The following is a 20952-nucleotide window of genomic DNA, read 5'->3' as shown; positions in this document are numbered from 1 at the left end:
TCTTGCTGTGAGGCGGCAATGCTAACCGCTGCACCACCGTGGCCACCCTCCATTCCTATCAGGGTATTAGAAACCATAAATATTTATGTCAAGACAGTTTAGTGTGCAAAGCAAAGGGCCTTTTATTTGCTAGTATGACCAAGGATGACAGCTGCCCTGATTAAATTTAAAACTCCATACACTGAAACTGGAGTATGTTACCCTGGAGAGCTTATCAGTAATAGCTCCTTTGTATGCTCTGTGAAATTACTAAGAAATGGACAGCACAGAATTAAATGAGTATATGTCACAAAATGTTAAAAGCAGTTTCCACTGACTGACTGGACAGGATTTACTTCAAGTTAAAAAAACACGGGATCATAACTGTTCTTCAGTCAAACACACAACTTAACTTAAAAAAAAATACACATCTGAACTGAATCTGAATCAGTAAAGTTTTACCTGATTTTATTTAGATTTTATAGGACATCATAACATGATGATACAATGACCAGGCTACAAAAGGTCTTCCCAATGCAGGCACAAACTTCATACGCAAATGTGCAATGATTATGTACAGGAAACCTCATGTACTATGGTTCTTCAAAAACTGCCAATGAAAATCAAAATAAATAAGACTTCTAAATACTGAAACATGCATTTTGTATGAGAGAATAAAAATGATGCAGAAATCTTAGAAACTTGTTTTATCAGATTAATAGCTTAAGACATTTAAACATTTTACTCTATTTTGAACCCTACAGAAATTTCATTAAGATATGATGGCTAATATCATGACTTGTTCCACAGCAGCTGTGGCATTTGAAACAAAATTCCATGAGTGAATTTACTTTATTTGTAAATGCAGGAAAACTGCTGCCACAGATCTAGTGTTTCTTTTTCCAAACATAAATACTTATTTGTGGAGTTCAGCATTGCATTTGGTTTCTTTTATGCTGTTAAGGCAAATGTTAAATGTCAGACAGCACTAGGCTTTTCCTACCTGGTTCCGGGAGCGAAGTCTTAAGAGTTGTAGCTTTTTAACTGACTAGGTCTAAAGTCCTGTTGGTTCCATGTGATGGTGTCACCACAACATGGTTTAGTCACACAGTACCATGCACAGCTGCATAAACATCACAGATTTACAGAAAGAATGTTACCATACATGTGCTGTGTAACCTTCAACACTATTGACATTCTGGCTACCTAGAGTAAATATAGGCCACCTTGACACTGTTGAGTATCATAGTATGAAAAAAATCTGTACAAGTTTAAATAAAAACTATACATAATTTAAAATTATTTTACATGGCCATTTATAACATTTTTTGCAGTAATACATTATTCTAAACCTAATGAGTAATTTATACCCTGTACAACACCTATAATTACAGGCTGCCAAGCAACCAAATATCGAAGCCAGTCCAGTAACTGTCCATATAAAACATGGGTGCGCTCCCAGCTAGTAAGCAGTCAAGGAAAATTTTTTTTACCCAAAACATTTACAAAAAGGTAAAAAATAAATACCACATGCATTTATAGCTCGACAGAAGGAAACTACTAGTTAGGTACAACAACATAAAACATACAATATAGGTATGTGAAGCAAAATTCCGACATGCAAGTACTCAATACATCTAAAGATTGTGGACAGGGCATTCTGGAGTAAAGCAGACTAATGGGATTTTCTCCAAGTCTTAACTATACGGAATAAAATAAACCTTAGTATTGGCCATCACAAAAGCCATGCTCCCCCATGGCCTATGCAGGTATCCCATGACTCCCAGGCTGAAGAGTGCACCTAGTTTTTATTCTTACAAGGAAAATAACCCACTTAACTAAATTCTATTGCCTTTATCAGCTGAACAACACAGCCATGTTTGAAGGGGGAAAGTGAGTAAATAAGGTACTCTAGAGAAGTTCCTACTGAAGATTGTCAGATATGGTGAGTATAAATATATCAGAACTACCTTACTATGATATGGCTTTAGGAGTGGTCAAACTAATCGTAAAGTATCTCAATACAGGAGGTCAAGGAAGAGGCAGACAAAGCAAGGCAAAAAGCTGCAAAGACAAAATGTCTTTTGGGATTGCCTCTGCTAAAACAGGTTCTACTCATACTGTGCAAATTCTCAAGTTATACTACTAGGTGTATGTGTGAACAAAACCAAGTGATCTTGGCATAAGTATCTGCCATAGGAAATCATTAAAATTGTAAATTAAAGGCAGTCACTATGAAACATGAATGACCTTTAACAGCAATGGAATATACTAACGCAACTCCTAGTGAATGGTCATGCCCATATCAGTTGACTTCCCTTCCAGAAGTAAATGAGACAATCTGTTAAAAGTTTTGACTGAATGGATAAGGTCTAAGCTGGTTCATGAGGGAAGATCATCTATGTTCTGCTCAACCAGGGAAAAAAATGTAATCAGATGGTGAGTGAGACTGCAAAGAACACAGACAAAAAAAGAGAGCAAGTTCTTACAAAATCCCTGGCTGATATGCCAAGTAGAATTTCTTGTATACTCTGGAGCTTCACAAGTACTTCTGGTAGAATTTCCATTAGAAAGAAGGCCTTACAAGAAAACTATTCGGCCACAGAACAGTCTCAGGCAGTACACGAACCAATCTTTTAATAACAAAATTCAGACTTCAAATAAACAGTTGAGTTACAAAGTGGTGTGCGAGGACAACATACTTGTGATGATTCTCAAGTCTTCACAGAACTACAAAGTTGCTCACAAGACTGTACACAACAGAAAAGGCTATTAAACAATGCATCTAAATTGTTGGGAGTACCTTCATTCAAAATAAAAAAAAAATGCCTAAAGTAATCCAAGCCATTTTGCAAGGGAATTTAAAGCAGTGACCAAGCCCTAATCTCTTGCACTTCAAAAATTAAACTAATATCATACACAGCGAACATGGTTTTCAAAGTGTTAAAACAAATGAAACTCCTTCAGAGGCAAAGGACCTTCAAGACGAGCATCAGCAGCTAGAAAGTTTCCCTTGTACAGATTCTGCCTAAAGGGACAATACCTTAACTGGGGCATCCATCTTCGAAGTGAAGGATGAGGAATGCCTTCTGAAGGCTTCAGTGGACACGAAGAATGAACTTGAGGTTCTTAAGCCTTACTGTGGCTAGAAAGTGGATGAAGAAACAAAAAATGGGAAAGAAGAGGCAAATGGACTTCTCTGAATGACACAGAAATGGAAACTAATGGTCACCTCATCTTAAGACTAAAGCAAACACACCACATTTTCATAAATTGTGAAGAGATGGCTAACACACTCTAGAAATGGGCAGTTGTTTTGTGTCACAGGGGTTAATGTAAATATTCAGCTAAAGTCTGTACCACTGTCCAAGTTGACTACTAAAAAAATCTCCATCTCTATCACAGACTACAACAAGAATATTCCAGGGCTCATTTCCACATCCACAGCAAGACGTTGGACCTGTGGTTAGGTTACGTTATCTTCTAAGAGAATTCTCTATCGCAAACACGGACTATTGAGAATGTTTCAGTGGCCATTTACACAGAGTACTCCTACATGCAAAGGGTGTATGACTTATCACGTTTTCAGGTACTGCACCGCAGCTATCAAGTATGGTTAGTAAAGGATACAACAAAAAGAATTTCACTACAGCATTTTAATCTCCAAGTTGTCTGTATATTAAACCTCAAATCTCTAAGTTTCCTTCAGCCACCCTACCTATTTGAGTGGAATGTTTGGTAATCTGCTCATGTGATTCTCTCAAAGTACATAGTAATGTTTTGGAAGGGTTCTCTCAGAAAAGCGGAATTTTGTAAGAAAATTCAGCTACACGGTAAGCAATAAGCTTTGGGCTTTTTCAGCTGAGAAGCACAGTGCACCTGGCAAGATTTCTCCAGCACTGCTAACTCTTGCACATGCCAATACAGATCTCATGCTGATGCCAGTACCGCAATAAGCTGGTAAAGAAGTCCTCATGAAGGTAGCACTAAATGACATCTTTGGTTCTTCTTAGCAAGAATCTTGGGTTGCAGTTGATGTAGATTTCTGGTAAATAGAACACCTGTGATGCAGTGAACAGTTATTCAAACAGTATCTTAGCTTAGATATTGAGGCAAAGCTTCCATTGTAAAAGTCCAGTCCAGTTCAAAATGCAAGCTCTCTAACTGCAAATCAACTCTAAAGTCAAAACCAGTTTCACATTTCACAAATAAACCCTGCACAGCATCCCCTAAAAAAATAAAGCTGAAGAGGAACCTGATCCCCTAGCAAGATAGGCTCTGACATGGCCTGGAATGGTCTTGCTAAATAAATTGCAACAATGGTTAGTGCAATTAACTAACCAGTTGGAAAAAGGTTTAGCTGAAAAGCCTAACCCATTTCGCGTAAAAGGTAGAAACAGATGTCAATACATCACTGGTTCTGGGGATACAAGCCCAAATTGTCTCTGAAGAGTTATATAAAGTAAAATCCTGCCATAAGAAATTGGCTAATACAAGGCAGGCAATTTAATATTTTCACCAAGTGCAATGTCTTTACACAAGAAAGAAAAGTTAGTGAAAAATGATATCTAATTCTTTATGAAACACTGGTGTGTTAAACTCTACGCAGTCCGAACACAGAAAGTTTCTTATGTCACTTAATAACAAAGCTGTTTTAGTTTCATAGGTGTGTACTAGGCTAATGACCTCTGGGGCCTTTTTAATCTTAGCTATTCATCCCAAATCTCTGACAAGTTTGGCTACCCTTGGTAGTAGAAGTAGGGGGTTGGGAGATGAAACATTTGCATTCTGCCTGTGCCTATTAGAAACAGATGCTAAACCGGGGATGAATTTATGGTTCCCGAGTCAGTTGTCCAACTCTGCTTCACATGGATGGAGAAGCCTGTTCCAGAGAAAGGGCAGTCTCCGCGAAATATACCTGTCTCTCCAGCAGGTCCTATTTATATCACAGGAAGGTTTAAGTTTTTAGAAATGATAGTTCTGGTGTGGTTTCTTTTGCAGATATGGAGGTATATCAGAGTGGGGTATGACGATGCCTTGTATGCTAGCTTCAAAGTTAAAACTTTCTGAAGAGCACAATATTATAAAAAGGAAGCTGCATCATTTTTCCCCAACACAAAGTTCAAATCCCTGGTACCAGCCAACATCTTTGTAAGACGTCTAACATGGACAACACCTGAAATATAACAGCCACGGGGGGGGGGGGGGTCTCTCTCCGGGAGGGCAAGCCAAAATACATCATTCAGGTTTGATTGTGAAACCTTTAACCTACTGGGACGTCTGGTATGGCTGCTGACTGAACTAGCCAAAAATGGTTCTTCTAGCACAGGAATCAATCTGACAAAAACCTGTGTTACTATTTTAGGAAATATTCAGTTCTAGTGAGAGAACAAAACAACTACCAAATGTAAGAAAAAATGGAGAAAGAAAAAGCTGCTGTGAATAGAGTCTGCTGGTTGGTGCAGAGGTTAACGATGTAAGCTGGAGTTCCTGTGGTAGAAGGCTTGATTTCCTCAGCTCTCATTTGCCTATTGTGTGATCTTGAGCAGGTCACTTAACCAGACAGTGCTCCTGGGTTGCCCATGAAATGGGACTTTGTGTTCAATGGGCCCAACTGGTTAACAAATAGGTATTACTATTATTATGAACCTTTTGGCAGAGTTGCAGGAAGAAGTCCAGACTGTTGGACAATAAATGGCTTCTAATATGCTGGAAATAAAAATAGTCCTAATCCATGGTGAAATAAGTAAGTAGGGCACTTCATAAGCATATCACGTAAAATAACAAGGAGATGACTCAAAAAGTATTAAGCAAACAGTCTGATGAATAGATATAAATTCAAAAGTCAAAGCTGAAATGAAAGAGAATGGCACAGTATGAGGTATCCCAAGAAGAGCAGAAGTTAAGAGTTGGTGGATAGACTGATAATAGAACTGAGATTTGCTGTCATCTTAGAACAATGGAGGGAAGTGACTGCATTAGTTTTATGAAAACGCAGATAGTTGGACTGATATTCCCCAGCAAGAGATTCACACTGAAAGGGCACATTACTGTTATGTTCCTGACCTCTAGGGAACAGCCAAGATCAATACTGGTAAATCTACAAAACAGGAGTTTTTACTTTCCAAAAATATGGCAAAGGAGCAAAGAAGGAAATAATGAAAATGCAGGATTTTAGACTTTTTTTTTTTTTTAGACAGCAAGTATTTCACCTGTACAGGCATTCTGAAGAATCTCTTCCCAAGTAGAACAAAAACCTTCATGGAGGCTAAACAAGTCCAAGAGGAACTAAAGCAGGTTTATTTCACACTGAATCAGCCAGGACAATTCAGATCTACTTTTAAACAGAAAAAACTGTCAAGTTGATGGTCAGGATGGGAATGTACCCTTTAAACCCTTTCGAGTCTTCAGGTAAAAAATGTTGGACAACCAGAAGGAAGCACAGGAACTTACTGAAAGACTTAGTAAAGTCCATATTCAAACCAACTATCAGAAGTGAGGGAACTTGAACAGCTGAATGAAGACTGATGAAGTGAACTCTCCAGGTTAGAGAGAGAACTGAAGAGAATAAATCCAACTTTTTGACACTACTGTGTGAAGTGTGCATCATGAATGGAAGGTATGTCCAAAAAGAAATGGAGAAGTAATTGAAAGAAGAGGGAAAATAGCTGACATTTTGAACAAATAAAAGAACGGAAGGGTATAACTACTTTGTGTAGGTTCTATGAAAATGCCTGTTAGGAAATGGAGAAAGTGTATCTGAAGAAAATGAAAAAGGAAAGATGTAAAAATATGGAAAATGGGGGTAAGAAATTTCTCTTATTGTCTGAAAAAACGTGATTTAAAATATATAAAACTCCAGTAAAGTTATAAAGTTGGAGCCCTAATACTATGCAGCTGTTGGGATGAGGTAGTGATCGGAGTGTGGCCAATTAAAAACTTCATATACAAAAAATATTTTGTTTTCCTATTTAGAAGCCTTAACTTTAAACCGCATGCATGTTTACAAAAGTTGCAGAGCAGTCTGCATTAAGTAGTGACATGCGCTGATTTCAGGGGGGGATGACAATAAAATGCTGAACAGCTTTAAGAATAATTTATGAATATGTAAATTGTTTTTGAAGTTTATACGGATTAAATTGTAAATCAATGTAGACAAATGAGGTATGGTTGGGTGTTTTAGTAGAAGCACCTGGGAGTTTTAGAAACCATTTACGAGATGCATAGAGACTTGCTGAGGATGACTTTTTCAAAAGACCTTTGAGAGATGTCAAGATGCAGTTTTACAGCAGACTTGCCTGCCAGCACTCTGTTTATGCAAGCTGTTAAAAGAAAATGTATACAAAAATGAAGTGAAATATATTACAAGGGTAAGAATGGCTGCATCAAGAATGAAAAAACCTTTCTGGGTGTATATGCAGCATGATTAGTTACTTTGCTCTCTTAATTTGTCCTGACTATGTAGGCTACAAGGAGGGCCTCATGGCATAACATTTTAAAAGTGGTGGAATGGCTTGAATGGGAACAGCTCTGCAAATTTCTAGCAGCCCTACTTTCATTAGACACCAAGAAGACATTTAATAATGTTAGCTGGACATGCTTATTTCAGGTACTGACAGTGATTCATTTCTATCCTTTTCAGAAACCCTCAGAAACCCCATGAATTATATACCAAGGCTCACTGGCAATGGTATAGTCAGCCCCACATACCCCAGCTCCTAAGTATTTCCAGAGAGGCAAGAAGAGGATGCTCTTTGGTCCAATTACGGTTTCTTTTGACATCTGACCAACTGGCCATGAACCTTGGGAATATGTTGTGCTCGTTACACCACAATAGTTGGGATGGCATCAGAGAAGGCAAAGTAACATTATTTGCAGACAAGCAGTTAATCTTTCTTGAAGATCCTCAAAGAACTCTTTCCTTATGTTGGGACGCACTGCATAATTGGCAAGCCTTCTCTGTATACAAAATAAACTCAAAAAAGTTCCACTTCCTTAGTCAATTGGTAGTAGTAACATCTCACCCACAGTCTCTGTACTTTAAATATCTAGGTATCCAACTGGCCACCAACTCAGCCAGGACTAGGGATTTAAACACCTAGACTATTCAAAAAACAGATGAGCATTTACAACAGTGGGAAACCTGGAATATTCCTTCTTATATAAAACTCCTACTTCTTAAAATGATTCTATATCCAAAGGTGCTTTACACCATGCAGGGGTATCTTATGAGCCTCCTTTACACTTTGCTATGAAAGTGAGACAGAAAGCTAATGATATTCTTATGGTCTCCATTTCTGCCTGGGGGGGGGGGGGGGTCAATAAAAAGTACATTATGCCTTCACAAGTAACGTAGGTAGAGCTCTTCTCAGTCTTACTGACATACCAGGCAGTAATGATTTCATGTTATGGGGACCTCTATCTCTCACACCCCATCCCACCCATAGGTCAGTTTGATTTACAAGTGTGTATCCATTTTCACAATTACAATTATCCCATACAAAAGACAGTAAGGTTTTAGAGTGACAATTACTGATGCACACCATTGCAGTAGGATACTACAAGAAGCTTCTAACAACTGGTACTTCTCAATACCCGAGTAGATTGTACTAGGCCCATCTGTTTTATTTTCAAGAGTGTTGATGCCACAGGTAAGTCATCTTCTATAATCCTACCTTTTGGAGTAAGTGCCAAATTTTCAATGCTTCAACAGTCTTTTCCCTTTCATACTTGGTGGATTAAGGGAATTTTCTTAACTTTTCAGTTAAATTCAGGCTTAACATTTAAGACTTTTTCAATGCTTTTAGAAGAGTATGCATTACCTTACACACACTACATTTACTGTTGACAGCTACTTTCTCTGTTTTGCATACCTAAAATTGCCAGTTGATTGAACCAAATTATCTACTTTTCCAGTTTTCTGTAAACATGAGAGAAAATGTGGGGGCCCAAAAAGCAGGTATATAAGGAGTATATTACATTTATACTAACATCAGTTTTAATTAGAAGCTAAAACCCAGCCACATGTATTATATAGAAAGGGGTTTAAAGTTATCAGATGAGCAAACCAACTACACATTGAAAACTCCTTCATCAACTACTACTTCTCTAGACTACAGGTTGTTTGTATGGAAATGTTTTCATTGACTTTTCTAATCCCAGATTTTATATCCTAGCGATCTCCAAGGTTTGAACTTTAAGGCTGGTAATGCCACATGAGAGGATACACAGATACATGGGCTCATATAGTAATCCAATTATATGCTAATCCAAATATTCTGCATTAACGTCTGGCATTGAGTAGGTAAGATGCATCCTTTCAGTGAAATAAGTACGAGACATATTGCCGTCTATGGCTATGCCACTAAGATCAGAAACTCTAGCTTCATTCATATTTTGTATGGCAACCAAAAAAGCTATTACAATACCTCCCAGCGGTCTACATGTTTGCAGACTGCCCAGATTTTTGTCTATTTTTGTTCTGTTCCTCATAGAATTTGTGTTTTTCTGGCAAATCACTGAGGACTGAACTCACTAAAAATGACATGCATCATTTCATATGAGTTTCACACTTCATATCCTTCAGAAAATGTAATGTAAAACCTGTTATTCCAGCACCTGGCTTGGTACCTTTGTCCTCCTTTTATTTTGGCTTTATCCAGATTTTTTGCACTAAGATGTTGAAATATATAACCAGGCACTGAAAAAAGTGTCAAGCTTGAGGATACTGAGAAGAGAAAAATAAAAGAAAGGCACTGGCATTTCCCTACTTTTTTTATAGAAAAGAAAAAATGTTTATGGACTGGGTAACAGATACACTCTAAGATCTTTAGGAAGGATGGAATTTATTCTAGCAGGAAACAATGGTGTGTTTGTGGAATGTGATTATTCACGATACACCAGGCAGATGAAAAGTACATTTATCCCAGACTCTGGGGGTGGGAGATGGAGATGAACAAGAAATGACCAGCAACACTGAAATTAGTGAATAAATGTGAAATTATAAAGCATTAATCATGTTTGTGAAATATGGATTTATAAGAAAAAGTGGAATTACTAGACTTTATTGACTTTGTTAAATGTGTGAGGGACTGAAATGTATACCCCACTTCATGTCGTTAATGCTTGCATGGATTTTAAAAGGAAAGGAAAAAATAAAGTAAAATAATTAGTATTTGTATAAAACATCTCATGATATAAACTGCATGTTAATGGTAAAGCATTTTCAGTTGTACGTGATAAAGATACTGAAGTAAACAGGTGCTTTTTTCTAAGAAAGACTGGACAAAAGCATGTTGAAGTTAATATGCTGTAATACTGGCTTGTTGAGGTAGGTGATAGGGTGTAAAAGTGCATAGATTATAACATATGTAGAGTTATATTTTCCTTTACTTTTGCATAGGGGAATGTCTGGATTAAGGCTCTTGGCTTAAACAATTTTTTTGTGTAAACAAGTAAATAAGAAAATACTGAATGTAATGAAAAGTTTTCCTTTAGCAAATAAATGTTCAGTGTGAGTTGAGAAGTGTGCAGATGAGGGCAGCAATACATTTTGTTCTTATGTTTACATGGAAATGAGGCAGGCAATAAAAGCCACAGCACTTTTTAAGACTAAAGGTTAATGTTTTCCGAAAGCATACAAGCTGTTTTTCAATATGGGAGAGAATAAAGAGAATATAAGAACAGACAGTGGTTACTGCAAGTAGGAGCACAGGCTGTAACACACGTCTTAGCATGGATAACCTTAATTTCAGGTTAGCTAATACCTGTATGTGCAAGTGTTGATTTAAGACAGCTGTTCCTATCAGGAAGGTTAACCTTCATTACTTGAAAATGTATATGGTTTTGTCTGTTAAGTTAGTAGGTTCTGGGGTATTCTGAAGGTGTGTTTGCTTGTATGATGGTTTTTATCACAACAAAAAGCCTTGTTAAATGTGACAGATTCAAATGGAGATGACAAAAAACAACTTTATGAAAGATCAACCTGCCAAACATTAGTGGCTGTATGTAACACAAAAGCTGGAAGTAGACATTTAAAAAACTGTCATAACAGGTAGGAATAACTTCTTATTATAATGGCCACATTATTCATATTATTCTGGGAAGGGTACTGAATTATATTAAGAAATGCACATTACAAATAGCAATGCTATAGGAGCCACATTTGGAAAGTAAGCATGTGAATCTGATACATTTACTCTTTATCCCTTTCACATTCCTCCTTATCTCATCTTGCCACCCCCCCTTACTTATCGCCTCTCATTCATCCTACTTCTCTTTGGATCTCTCTAACAATTCTCCTTTTTATTCCTCTTCCCTCTGCATGCCTCTCTCACTATCTTCACCTCATGGTATCCTTCCCTGCGACTATTCTCACTTGCTTCTTCTAATGTCTTCCTACCTCGATCCCTATAGCTTACACCATCTCAGTCATTATGGCTATACTTTATCTATAAAGGTCTGCTAAGCATACTTTCATTTTAGACTTTGTAAACTGCTTCTTGAACTAAATGTTGTAGCACATTATTACGTATTTAAATTACATATATGGATATCTATCTGTAAGGTCTACTTCTATAGATCGAATTTACACTTATCCGAATTTCAGTTTACTGAGACAACACTGAGCTTTCACAAAGCTGAAACTGCACATTACCAAAAACATTTTTTTTTTTTTTTTTTTAAACAGGTAACGGAGACACCTGGCCAAGGGATGATGATGGAATGGGAAAATTCAAGCAATAAGGAGAGTGGGATTCTGGATGCAGATCCTTAAGGAGAACAATATTTGCAAAGTGGCAGAAAGTATTCTAAGAACTAAGCCAACACAAGACTGGAGAAAGGAGGTTTAGCCAATTGAGATGACTGCAATTAGGGGTACAGAGAACACACAAGAGAGTGATGAAAATTATTGGAGAAAATATGAAAAAAAATCAAGGTATTTGGAGAAATTAACTACAGAGGGAAAGGTAACAAAATGGGAAAAGGCCAAGATGACATCTGGACTGCAGGTTAGAGACTGCCTTCCCTATCAGGGATTGATACGAGAGTATAAAGCAAAGAGAAAGACCTCTTCTGGTAGAGTTTATAAATAAATCTAGCACAGAAGCTGCTTGTTAAAAAAGAATGATTAGTATGGCATATAAAATACTGCACGATAACTATAGGAATTGATTAGAGGAGTTTAGAAAACATTGGGAAGAGACTGGATAAGCAATTCACAAGGAAACAATGGGAGGAAATATGTATGGCTCCCAAATATGCAACAAAGTCTAGAAGCTATATGACTTTTGCTTGAAAGGGTTTGCATAGGTATTTTTATACCCCAAGCAGACTTCAAAGAATTTTTCATCATGTAGATGGCAAATGTTGGAGGTGTGATCAGGAAGAAAAAGGTAACTGGGAACGTGTTTTGAGAGTGTAATGAGGTGGCAGACTTGAAAATTCTCTACAGTATACTCTGTCATAAATATTGGATGAGCAAATGGGTGTAACAAAGCAAATGTTGCTTTTGAGCTAGGATACAATATCTGAATTGCCTCGAAATAATAAAGCCTTGTTCAATTTAATTCTGATGGCTGCCAAAAAAAGCAACTACTAGAAAATGAAAACCAAAGTATAAACCAAGTGTATTTAAAGTATAAAATATTGTAACAGATAAAAGAACCAGAAGTGGGAGCTTTAGAAAAGGAGTAGGAGCAAATTACACAGAAAAAAATGGAAACTGAGGGAACAATACATGTACAGAAACGTTTTGGAGAACAAGTGAGATTTAAAGCAAGGCAAGAATTGAACAATTTATGTAATGTTGGACTGATGATAGTTATACAAAAAAAAGCTGCGATGTATAATGTTTGTAACTAGGAACATCATGTTAATATGGTTTGTTTTCTTTTATATAAATGTATGTTTGCCTATGTCTTAAGTAATGATTCAATAAAGGTGTTAAAACTAAGGAAGAAAAACCTGAACAGAAAGAGGAGGCGCAGATGCAAGCTAAGGAAAAAAAATAAACAACTGCATAACATTCATGGGTATACAAACACTGCAGTTAAGCAACTACCACTTGGTAGCAATCCCAAAGCAGAGAAACTGTTATCCCAATGACATGGGCAACAGAAAGTAGAAAAATCAGTAACTCAATTCAGGAACCCTAGGTGAAGGAGAACAAGATACCCAGTAGATACTTTAAATATTTAGGGAATTTTATTAAAATCTACATAAAGCTGAGGACCAGGGAAGTCAAAATAAGGAACACATGGAAGTATTCATGGAAGATTTAAATATGCCAACACTAGTGGAAGATAAGGCTGAAAAATTAATGGAAGTGACAGGGAAGAACTAAAACACATGATGTAAAACACAGCAACATGAAAATCTCCAGGAATGGTTGGCATCCCTATAGAAGCTAGGAGGTAAAAAAAAACCTACCAATTTCAATTCTGAATCATGATTATAAGGTGTTCAGGTCAACAACTGCTTAATGAAAGGCAATAACTTTCACAAAATTCATAGTTATGGATCAATATGGTTTTGTAGACAGGAGAGAGAGAGAGACATTTAATAACATCAATAAAACAATGATAAAAGAGCAAGAATATACCCTCACCAACAGTTAGTTTTGATGCAAAGACAGCATGCTTTATGTGGTCTGTCTAGACTTTATGAGCAGGACAATGACAGGATTTGCTTTTCAAAAAAAAAAAAAAAGTAATAGAATTAACCAGGAAAATACATGAAGGTTTGAGCAGGGGAACCGATCAAAGATGGTCCCTCCCCCCTTTACTGTTTGTGCTATATTTGGAGCCCTCAGCTAGTAAAATAAGAGGTTCACAAATTCAGGATTACACGTCATATGTGCAAACTGACAAACTGGTTTTGTTTGCAGATGGTATTATTATATTGCATTTGACAAATCAAAAAAACATATTTCTATTTTACTAAACAGTTTGCTTCAATTTTAAACTTTTTGGGGGTACAAAATAAACAAAGGTAAGGCAAAGGGAATAGCTGTAAACTGTGTGTCTACACATGAATTAGTTCAACAGTATGTGAAAGTTATGCACTTCCCGCAATGTTAGATCATTTCATTCATGTCTGTTGATACTTGAGGATCCTAAAGCCACTTGTTGGATCCAACTCAACAGCCTCAAGCCCCTTTAAGATTTTCCCTCCCATTGTGCACTAGGACCTAGAATTAACTTGGATCGAGTTTGCCACCCTGTTGATAAACATATATATTTATCATTGTAAAGGTCAATAACCTTCAGGACCCAGAAGTACACGGAATACAAGGAACGAGGGTGAAGTGAGTAAGGGTTGTGGTATCAGGCAGACAAGAAAAGGATCTAGCATTATGGCAAGTACATAACTTCTGTAGCCTATTCATTCATTTAGTCTGTCTAATCAGACTTGTGGGTCAAAATCCCAAGCTACTGAACTCATGACAGAGACCCCTGAGGGCAGAGGCAGCTAAAGGCACACTGTCCCTAGAAATTGAATACAGTTTGTAGTGTGTGCGCACTGGAGGACCAAGTGGCAGCTGCTCAAACTTCATCTATTAATGAATACCTTTAAAAAGCAGATGATTTGCCACTGCCCTGCTGGAGTGAGCCTTGGGTTTACCTAGCAGAGGCCAGTTGTATGAAACAGGGATGCAAGCAAAAGTGATCTGGAAAATGTAACTTTGAAAACTGTTTTTTTTTGCCAAGCTTACTCATTTCAAAGGAAACAAATAGCTGTGAGTCCTTCCTAAAAATTCTGATTCTATGAAGGTAGAATTGTAGTTGTCTCTGCACATCTAGTATGGAAAATGTATTCTTCCTTGTTAGAATGATTGGAAAAGAACAATGGTCACTTCAGAAGCTACTTCAGGAAGAAAGGATGGGGTTTGTACTAAGTTACACTTTGTCCTTAAGAAAAAGCAGGTAAGAAGCTGACAGTGCCGGAATGGAATGGAGGAACCAGCTAGAATTGGTGGCTTTGCCAAAGCTTCCAAAATGAATTTTAAACCCATACTGGGGACCTACAAAAGAAACACAGACCAAGGAAGAAAATACTGTTGAGCAACTAACTACCACAAATCGCCACCACCACCTAATTAGGAAGTATTAAGTGGAAAAAGTAGATATGATTTTTTTTTGTACGTGTAGAGCCCAAAGTTGGAAAAAACCACCAACAGGAAAACGGGAAGAAAGAAGGGGCAAAAACAGCAAATTCAAAATAATGACTACACTATCCCTTTCTAAGAGTATCTATAAGAAGAGAAGGGTATGAATGTTAAATGCTGATATGAGAAAATGAGCTGAAACTCTGTTTATCACAGAGTGTTGGAGATCCACGTCTATTCATGATGGCAACAAATGAGATCTGAGGTAATTATAGGCCTAGTGCATGATGTAATGGAAAATCTTAAAGGGGCTTGAGGACGGATCAATAATGCTGCTGAGTCAGGTCAGATAGGTGACTTGAGGACCCACAGATCAGACTGAATGGATATGATCCATATTTATAAGGAGAATGATAAAATGAAGGAGAGAGGCATGTTGTTTACAGAAGGAATGTATTTTAGCTAAAGATTATAAAGTAAACAGAAGATAATTAAAAAAAAACTTTTGGAAAACTATGACAATAGATTTGGGCAGAAAGACACAAGCAAAGATGATGTTTTTAAGTCGTCCCCCACTTAGTCCATACATCTAGCAATCTGAGGAAAGGGTACTGACAGCAATTAATAAAGAGCTGAATAAATTTGTCTGGGAAGGGAAGAGAGAGATAGGTTGTATAAATACAAGGTGGATTAGGGTTACAAACTTGCAGGGGTGTATACATTAAGGTGGCACAGTTGAGTGTGTGTGTGTGTGTGTGCGCGCGTGTGTATGTGTGTTACTATACATTGCATACACCCAACAATGACATGCTAAATTTTGACGAACACCCTGAAAACTCCCACTTCAACACACAACTACATATGGTCAAAGAAACAGCCTCAGCACATGCAAAACTCAAGTTTAAAACATGAAGAAAATGGCTTTCTTTGCAGGGGACCAAGCTCCCCTGTGCCATCACCCCACCTGCTAATTATATATACCAACTTTGAGAATGCACAGACATGGAGTAAAGGCATATTTCCCATCCCCAGAATCTCAGACATGTGTTGACCAGCTACTTATTCGATCATAAACAGTAGACTAAACAGCTGTTGATCAAACACACATTTTTTGTGCTACAAAAAGATGAGACCACAATAAATCATTTCAAAACTTTTCCCACCTTTAATGTGACCTACAACCTGTACAATTCAATTGATAAATCTGTTAGGGGAAAATATAAAAAATAGAAATTGTACAGTAAGCTGGTTGCACAAGTGTGCACACCCTTAAACTAATACATTGTTGAAGCACCTTTTGATTTAATTACAACATTCAGTCTTCTTGGGTCGAAATCTAGCAGCATGGCATATGAATTGGCAATATCTTCCCACTCTTCCCTGCAAAAGTACTCCAAATCTGTCAGATTGCAAAGGCATCTCTTGTGAAAAGCCCCCTTCAGGTCACCCCACAGATTTTCTATTGGATTTAGGTCGGCGCTCTGGCTGGGCCATTCCAAAACTTTTTTTTCTGGTGAAGCCATTCTTTTCTTGATTTGGATGTATGCTTGGGGTCATTGTCGTGTTGAAAGGCAAAATTCCTTTTCATCTTCAGCTTTTTAGCAGACGCCTGAAGGTTTTGGGCCAGAAGTGACTGGTATTTTGAACTGTTCATAATTCCCTCCACTTTGACAAATGCACATGTTCCAGGTGAAGAAAAACAGCCCCAAAGCATGATACTGCCACCACCATGCTTCATAGTGGGGGGTGGTGTTCTTTTGGTGATGCAAAGTGTTGTTTTTGCACCATATGTACCTTTTGGAATTGTGGACAAAAAGTTTAACCTTGGTCTCATCAGACCATAGCACATTTTCCCACATGCTTTTGGGAGACTATGTATTGTTTTGTAAATTTTAGCTGGGCCTGGATGTTTTTGTGTGTAAGAAAAGGCTTCCGTCTTGCAGCCCTACCTCATAGCTCAAACATATGGAGAATATGGGAGATTGTTGTCACGTAGTACACAACCAGTACTTGCCAGAAATTCCTGCAGCTCCTTCAATGTTGCTGTAGGTCTCTTGAAAGCCTCCTGACCAGTTTTTGTTTTGTCATCAATTTTGGATGGACATCCAGTTCTTTGCAATGTCAGTGTTGTTCCATATTTTCTCCAGTTTTTGATGACTGTCTTCACTGTGTTCCATGGTAAATCCAATGCTGTGGAAATTTATTTGTACCCTTTTCCTGACCACTACCTTTCATCAATGAGATCCCTCTGATGCTTTGTAAGCTCTCTGCGAACCATGGCTTTTGTTGTACCAGGCAACTGAGTAAATGTCAGGAAAATCCTACTAGTACAGCTGAACTTTATTTGGGGTTAATCAGTCTCTCTAATTGATGGCAGATGTGTACCGAAGAAGACTGAATTCTGTAATTAAATCAAAAGGTGCTTCAACAAAGTATTAGTTTTCTATTCTGCAACCAGCTTATTGTACATTTTTTATTTTTTATACTTTCCCCCCTAACATATTTGTTTGTTTTTCAATTGAACTGTACAGGTTATAGGTCACATTAAAGGTGGGAAAAGTTTTGAAATGATTTATTGTGGTCTCTTTTTTTATATCACAAAAAAAAACTGGCATTTTAACAGGGGTGTGTAAACATTTTATATCTACTCTGTATATGTGTGTGTGTGTGTGTGTGTACGTATATATATATATATATATATATATATATATATATATATATATATATATATATATATATATATATATATATATATATATATATATATGGGCTCCGTTCAGAAGCTCGAAATACTGAAATCTCGAATTTCAGTATTTAGAGCAAACAAATCCACATAACAGTGAAAGTTTAGAAGCACGAAATTCAAAACCTCGAATACCGGAGGTTTTTAATTTTGCACTTCTAAAGTTCCGCTATGGTCATTTATTCAGGTAAGTGTGTGTGTTAAGGGGTTTGGGTAAGGGCTGTGGTATGTCTCAGTGTGTTTTGTTGCTGCGATGTGTGTGTGTGAAGAGAAAGTAGCTTGTGTGGAGGTATTTTGTGTGTGTTTGTATGTAGTGTGACCTCGGAGTGAGAATATTTAAGTGGGGGGGGGGTGTGTGGGGGCACAGCCTCCCACATGGGGGTGCAGGTGGGCTTGCCCCCCGCTTTCATGTAGTAGAGTGATTGTGTGTATTTGTGTGGTGGATGGTGTGTGTGTGTGTATTTGTGTGGTGGATGGTGTGTGTGTGTGTGTGTTTGTGTGGTGGATGGTGTGTGTGTGTGTTTGTGTGGTGGATGGTGTGTGTATGTGTTTGTGTGGTGGATGGTGTTTGTGTGTGTTTGTGTGGTGGATGATGTTTGTGTGGTGGATGATGTTTGTGTGTGTGTGTGGTGGATGGTGTGTGTGTGTTTGTGTGGTGGATGGTGTGTGTGTGTTTATGTGGTGGATGGTGTGTGTGTGTGTGTGTGTGTGTGTGTGTGTGTGTGTGTGTGTGTGTGTGTGTGTGTGTGTGTGTGTGTGTGTGTATGTGTGTGTGTGTGTGTGTGTGTGTGTGTGTGTGTGTGTGTGTGTGTGTGTGTGTGTGTGTGTGTGTGTGGTAAAACCGCAAAATTCAAAAATTCCGGTATTCGAGGTTTTGAATTTCGCAGTTTTTAGTTGTCGTTGTTTTGTGGATTCCACTTCTTGGGCTCGAGATACAGAAATTTGAGATTTCAGTATTTCGAGCTTCTGAAGTGAAAATATATATATATAGTGTGTATACACACACACACACACACACATTATATATATATATATATATATATATATATATATATATATATATATATATCACATCTCAGCCTCCTCTCCCTCCAAGAGTAACAAGCCTGAGAGATGTAAGAAGGGGACTTTAAAAAGTAGTAGTCAAAGGCAAGGGAAAAGGAGTGGGAGGGTCACAAATGACTGCCTTCTTCAGAGGACTTGTTGAAGCTGAACGTTCACAGACCTTTGCCCCTTCTGGCTGCAACCTCTTTGGGTCACTTGGTGCTGACTCTGCCCCAATTCCCTCATTCTTATTTTGGGAGCTTCTAACTCCCTCACCCTTAGCATTCCTAGGCCCTTTCAGGCTAAGGAGCAGACTATTAACCTACTCTCAGATTGTTTTTGTCTGGGGTCATCCCCTTCTCCTCCTGTGGTCTGATCTTTTCCCTCTCCAATCAGTGCTTAAGATCCAACACTGACAAAGAGGTGGTCAAAGCTACCTTCAGTGGGTTTTTCTTTTAGGTCCAGCAGGTCAGTCAGAAACCTCAAACCCTCAGATCTGAAACAGTTGCTGTCTTACTTGCAGGTTCAGATACAATTATGTATTATCTGAGCCTCCTCTGCTGTGAGGCCTGAGATTTCAGCTTCCACCTTTGTTGTTCCTCGGTCAGTTCCTTTTGCTCTAGGGTTGTTGGGTCCAACTATGCTGCCTACTCCTCTGCTGGCACCAATGGCTTAGCTGCTTTAGGTGCAGACTTGATCCTTGGCATTTCTGACTCTGGTGTTGATGCCACTGGCTCTTCAGAGCCAGGCTGTGACACCAGTGCACCAAGGTCGGGTACGATCTTCTGGATCTCAGAGTCATCCTTAGCTTGGAGCGCTTTGGCTCTTGATAGATCAGTTCCAGTCGCAAAGTTGAAGCCAATCAAGTGAGTGCCAGGCACCGGTGTCTCCCTTGGGCCCCTAGATCTGGTAATCCAGCTTCAGTGTTGGCCTTTGACATTGTGGAGAAGATCCTTGCCCATTTAGAGGTTGGGGGTGGAACCATAGACACTGCCAAAGCCCCTGTCTCATTTGTGCCTGTGGCCCCAAGTCTCCAGGACAGCCTGTGCCCTCAGGTCCCCCTGCTTCTTCTATGTCCCATCCCATTTCCCCATCTAGCAAGAGCAAATGCAAGAAAATGCACTTGGATTCCCCTGAAGAATCCATCACCAAGGACAATGATCTTGATGAATGGGAGGGCTCACGCAATACCCCCATGGCAAAACCTCCTATGATGATTTGATGGAATTATGGAGACAACATGGAAGTTGGACCTCCTAAGCCTCTTCCACAGAGGAGATGGTGTTCTTGGAGGCCTTCAGCGCAGGACACTTTTACAAATCTGGTGTCTTGGAGGTTTGCAGAGAAACCTTTTTGAGATATTAGCCCCTCGTAAGGACAGACCCCACTGGGAGTAAGCATCCAGCTGTAAAAAGCCCCTGTGACTGGGGCAGCCACTAAAAAGGACATCTCAAAGAAAGGCTCTCAAGCCATCTAAACAACAGTGAGTCTAGGGCCTAGGAACCATTTTGGAAAGCATATCAATGTTTCAGCCACATTTGCCCACTTGACAAGACTTCAGAGAGACCTTGTAAATGAAGTGTCAGAGGTTGACAAGACTCAACAGTCACCAGATGCTCAGAGGACACTGCAGGCTCAACTGTTTACTATGCAGTCCATATCTAATGTTTCCATGAGGCTGCTGTCCAACTTGGCAACAGGAGCAACAAGCACCGGCCTTGCTATACATAGTCATGCCTGGATGTGATTCTGCAACCCTGTGACTGTTTTAAAGTGTTCCTTGTTAACATTCACTTTAATGACTCCTCCCTTTTTGTCCCAAATATTAAGGACTTGCTTATGGGCAAACAGGCTGGAGAATGTTTGGTGTTGGAGGACATTTCTCCACCTCTTCAAAAAAGGGCCCTTCTCCAGGAACCACAAGGGTGGATTTTTTTTCCCACAAAGTGCAGCAACCTTTCCAGGACACTCGTAGTGAAAGTTGCCCTTGCATCAGAAAGGACAACCATAATGGTTGCTTCCCATGGACCTGAGGTGGTCTGCAGAAAGTACAGTTGTCTACACTTACCATAAATGT

At 38.6% G+C, this 20952-nt stretch overlaps 1 protein-coding gene across 2 annotated transcripts in view; it reads right to left on the bottom strand.

Annotated features, from left to right (window-relative positions):
* Positions 1 to 430: 430 nt before the first annotated feature.
* Positions 431 to 20952, bottom strand: part of RNF175 (ring finger protein 175) — a 683731-nt gene continuing 663209 nt past the window's right edge. For both annotated transcript variants that reach the window (XM_044062404.1, XM_044062405.1), the window contains one exon: positions 431 to 1441. In XM_044062404.1, coding sequence (XP_043918339.1) covers positions 1321 to 1441 — 121 coding nt within the window. In that variant the 3' untranslated portion in view covers positions 431 to 1320. The remainder of the gene's footprint in view (positions 1442 to 20952) is intronic.

The sequence above is a fragment of the Protopterus annectens genome, chromosome 2.part1 (genome assembly GCF_019279795.1).
Source record: "Protopterus annectens isolate FY-2018-M chromosome 2.part1, PAN1.0, whole genome shotgun sequence".
Taxonomy (NCBI): Eukaryota; Metazoa; Chordata; order Ceratodontiformes; family Protopteridae; genus Protopterus; species Protopterus annectens.
The sequence above is the reverse complement of the archived record's forward strand: the minus strand, read 5'-3'. Positions and strand labels throughout refer to the sequence as shown.